General features: G+C 37.2%; 1 protein-coding gene across 1 annotated transcript; it reads right to left on the bottom strand.

The window, feature by feature from the left end:
- Nucleotides 1-2,773: 2,773 nt before the first annotated feature.
- Nucleotides 2,774-3,810, bottom strand: LOC113350884 (protein FD-like). Its single transcript, XM_026594987.1, has 3 exons — nt 3,049-3,810; nt 2,880-2,951; nt 2,774-2,836 (listed from the first exon to the last, which is right to left on the bottom strand). The coding sequence occupies exons 1-3, from the start codon at nt 3,808-3,810 to the stop codon at nt 2,774-2,776; spliced, it is 897 nt and encodes a 298-aa protein (XP_026450772.1).
- Between the last annotated feature and the right edge of the window lie 273 nt (nt 3,811-4,083).

Raw genomic sequence — 4,083 nt, 5'->3', positions numbered from 1 at the left:
AATGGTGACTTATATAAAACGTTGAGATCGTTATTTGAACCCGGGAGTCCAAAAAAGGCATGCCAAAACCAACAATCATAAGTAGATGAAGCTTCCAAAATTACAGTTGGTTTTGGATAATGACCCTTATATTGGCCTTCCCATTCAACCGGATACGCATGTCACGTCCAGTGCATGCAGTCAAGACTACCTAGCATTCCTGGAAAATACATCTCGGTGTTTTCTGCAGTTATTCTTTGAACATCTTCCTGGGTAGGCTTTCTTAAAAAGGTTGGACCAAAATTCTCGACTATCGTTTCGCAAAACAATTTGATATACCTAAATGTGGTTGTTTTCCCAATACGGATGTAATCATCTGTGGAATCCGCTGGTACCCCTAACATAGTATACGGAGGGCCGTAGTGACCTTTTGTTCGGGACTAAAGCCTCGTACATGTCGTGCATAATAATGATAATTAAATAAAGGTTGTACCTGATAAAGCTCGCAATAATCCTTTGCGTCAAGTTGCGGCCCATGCGGAATCGTCGCTGAAAATCCTCATCGGAATAGACACAGTCATGATCAAAATAATCATGCATCATCTTTTCGTGGTAAAATGTCGATCTCGCCACGTCCATCTTCTAGTTGCAACATCATATGGCTCTAAAGGATTTGGTATGATCCCGGTATGTAGTTGCAACATAAAATTTCGCCTTCTTCTATCTTGATCTGCATCTTCATCCATTTGACGCAAAAACTCCATACACATTTCTTCATCTTCTTCATACAATATTTCATTCATCTCCATATCTTCCTCAGAAGAATCAAAACAGAATTCATGGTTAAAAATTGAAAGCAACTGAAATTAAGAAAAGATTGATACGATGAAAGATTGTTGTGAATTTGTGAGATCAAACTCGAGCCGTATTTATGGAGGCAGAAACTAGCCGTTCCGATGACCGTTAAAAAGTTGTCGTTGGCGGTCTTGATTCAAACGCTCGCATTTTTTCCAACATCGCCAGCACTGGTAGTTCGATCGCTAGCGCCATCCATTCGTCCTCGCGCTTAACTATCAATCGCCCACTTCTTTTTTTTCATAGTGTAAAATCCATGTGGCTCAACAAACATTTTCATTTGAGCATTGCCATAGGAATTGCCCTTAGTACTATGTATGGAGTAAGGACATTCCACAACTTATAGTTTCCCACCTAGAACTCTTCTCATTTCATGTGACACTAATCCTAATAACTTGGTCGAGTCAAATCCCTGACAAAAGAAACTTCAAAATAATAACAAAGTTAATTATTTACAGATCGAGAGAAAAATCCATCCCTGGTTTGGCTAGATCCCTTTCATGGGGTCGGAACCGGTTTTGTCGCAGGTCGTAAAGAATGATTTGGAATAATAAATAAAGAATGAGTTCCAAAAAATCAATACAAATGTAAGCTGTGTGTGAAGAATGAAAGTCAAGAGAACTGGTCCTATATTATTCATTGTAGACTCTAATTTCTAACTCTATTTTGTTTCAAAAAATACATTTTAAGCTATAGTTGTCCTACTCCTAAAGCAATAAACTAATGCGTGAAAATAAAGGAACTTCATCAAAATTGTGCCGAGGAAGTGCGGCGATGTTGTTGGCAATTCGGACATTGCCTTGGATTCGGTTGTATCTGCATTATTTCCTGTTTGAAGTAGCAAACACTATTTAATCAACCATCTATACAAAGAAAAAAAATTGAAAACAGCTTAATCTACAATGAACCCAGTGCCAAAGAGATGAAGGAAGTATGAACTAGAAGTGGTTAAATATAAATCATAGTAGAAAAAATACTCAACAAAATATACATTCTTTGGTCTGCAGATGCTATTAACAAAAATCACTGGGTAAACAATCATCTCAGAAATTCAAGATAAAATATAAGAGATAGGAGAAGGGCAAGTTTTTCAACAACATGAACACCATCAATTGGATCACAAAGAGCAAAAGAAGAACACTGGCAACAACATTTTGCAAACTATCCTCGGATACACCAACTACCACACTTGATGATAAAAGTTCAAGAAAATTCCTTTGTGGAGTATAATAAAAATAGCACCATAAAATTTAGGACGGCTCTTCACTAAACACCACAAAGCATGTTAACAGACTTCAAAGAGCTGACTACTTCGCTCTCTAGAAAGCTCCAGGAATTACTAATTACGACTTTAATGTTCACATTATCTATCTACGATAACTATGGAATGCGACTATGGTTTGAGAAAACGTTTGACCCAGTACTGCCAAATACATTTAACTGATTCGGAATCAAGCAAACTATTTTAAAAGTGTTCCCAAACTATTTTTTGTTACAGAACAGAAACAAAAAGGAAGATACCAAGAAAACAAACCGGGTTTAATTTGAGAGAGGTTCTGGAAATAAATAAGAATTTCCAAATGAAAAAGTTGGTTGAAATCAGAATTTTCAAGAGTGTGGAGTTAGAGAGATTTTGAAGAATCGAATTTCCAAAAATGTTATACGGGATCCCTGAATGATTTTAAAGCATCTCAGATATCCTTGGAGTTTCGGTGTGAGAGTGAAATAGAGAGACTTACCCGCTCTGACATTGTTTGTGCAATGTCCGTCCCCCCGTAGCTCACACCTCCAAGTTATCGCCCGAACAACAAAAAAGAAGAAGCAGGATACATGTTACATAACAAATACACAGCATATAAACTAATTACATTAGTTTAAGAATTGGAATATTTGGTATATTTAGACTAGTTTGGTTCTCCATTTAGGCTTTTCAACTATTTCACAAGATCACATTATGCAGATATTTTTTCATGTACACAGACGTTAACACTAACACCTTACCCTACAAAGAGGAGTGGCAAAATGTCTAGAATACAAATACTTACATTTTCTTTGTGGAGCCTCTCATTCATTTTCGTCAATTCTGCCACTCTATGTTCCAACTGGTTGGTATGTGCCTAAAATTAAAATAACCAGGAATAAATTAAGTATCTTTAGAAAAATAAAACTAAGCAAACAGATACATAGTCACAAAATTTCCTGACACCAATATACCTGTTTTCTTGCCCTGGACCTCGCTGCAGATTCCCGGTTCTTGATCATTCTTTTCTGCCTCCGCTCCATAGTCTTTTCCATCGATTTCTTATCTACCTTATCTGCCGCTACAACCATAGCTTTTGCATTCGTGCCATTCATTGGCATAGGCAGTGTATGAGACAACCTATTATCCACATATCCCCTGTTATCCATATACCCATTAGCATCAGGAGGAGGCTGATTCACAAATGTTGGTCCAGAGACTCCAGACAGACATTCCATAAATCCTCCCCATTTTTGCTCCACCACGGGAATAGCAGCAGTAGACTCCACCATCTGAAATGACAACAATTCTGGTATTGGCTGCGGCATAATTCCACCATTCATCATCAATGGTTGAGGATTATAGATGTTATTATTATATTCGTTACTGAAAACTTCACTCTTAATAGCACATCCCTCGACTCCTCTAATTAAATCATTTGTTTTCACCTTATAATTGTCCCAGGCTAATACTTCACCATTTTGATTGATATTAACCGAATCAGAAGCAGTGGGAGGTGAGAGCGAAGAAGAAGAAGACGATCCACTATTAATGTTAGACATGAATGTAGGGTTGTTTTCATTGGCAGTAGCTGCTCTAACATCAGTTTTCATCAAGTAATCCTCTTCCAGCTCTTCTAGAGTCTGCTTAGCTAGACAAAATTGAGAGTTATATGGGTTAAATTCTTGGCAGACGACTCCCTTTGAAGGATGATAATAAGAAGAAGGGTAGTCCATTAGGATGAAAACCCCCCTTAAACCCTAATTATCAAATCAACAAAATTTCGATCGTTTAAAATGATAAGAAAATTAAATACAAATGGGGTTTAGAATGGAGTAATGTAGTGCAAGGGATTTAACGAAAACCCTAGCAATCTACATAAGTGAATAAGGAGGCGAAACAAGCCTTTATATAAAACTTGGATTCGAAGTAAACAAGTTAGAAAAAGTCCGTATCTCATGGTATCAGATTTGGTTGTTAGTTATCTTCTTCAGAGTAGGGGATTTTAT

Source organism: Papaver somniferum, chromosome 2 (assembly GCF_003573695.1).
Source record: "Papaver somniferum cultivar HN1 chromosome 2, ASM357369v1, whole genome shotgun sequence".
NCBI classification, from domain to species: Eukaryota; Viridiplantae; Streptophyta; class Magnoliopsida; order Ranunculales; family Papaveraceae; genus Papaver; species Papaver somniferum.
This window is presented reverse-complemented; position numbering and strand designations above follow the sequence as displayed.

Excerpts from the sequence above, each read along its gene's own strand:
- LOC113350884 (XM_026594987.1), bottom strand. The coding sequence starts at position 3,810 with ATGGACTACCCTTCTTCTTATTATCATCCTTCAAAGGGAGTCGTCTGC. Across the intron at positions 2,952-3,048 it reads GGTCCAGGGCAAGAAAACAG|GCACATACCAACCAGTTGGA; the intron begins GTATATTGGTGT and ends TTTTAATTTTAG. Across the intron at positions 2,837-2,879 it reads AGAGGCTCCACAAAGAAAAT|GGTAAGGTGTTAGTGTTAAC; the intron begins GTAAGTATTTGT and ends TCCTCTTTGTAG.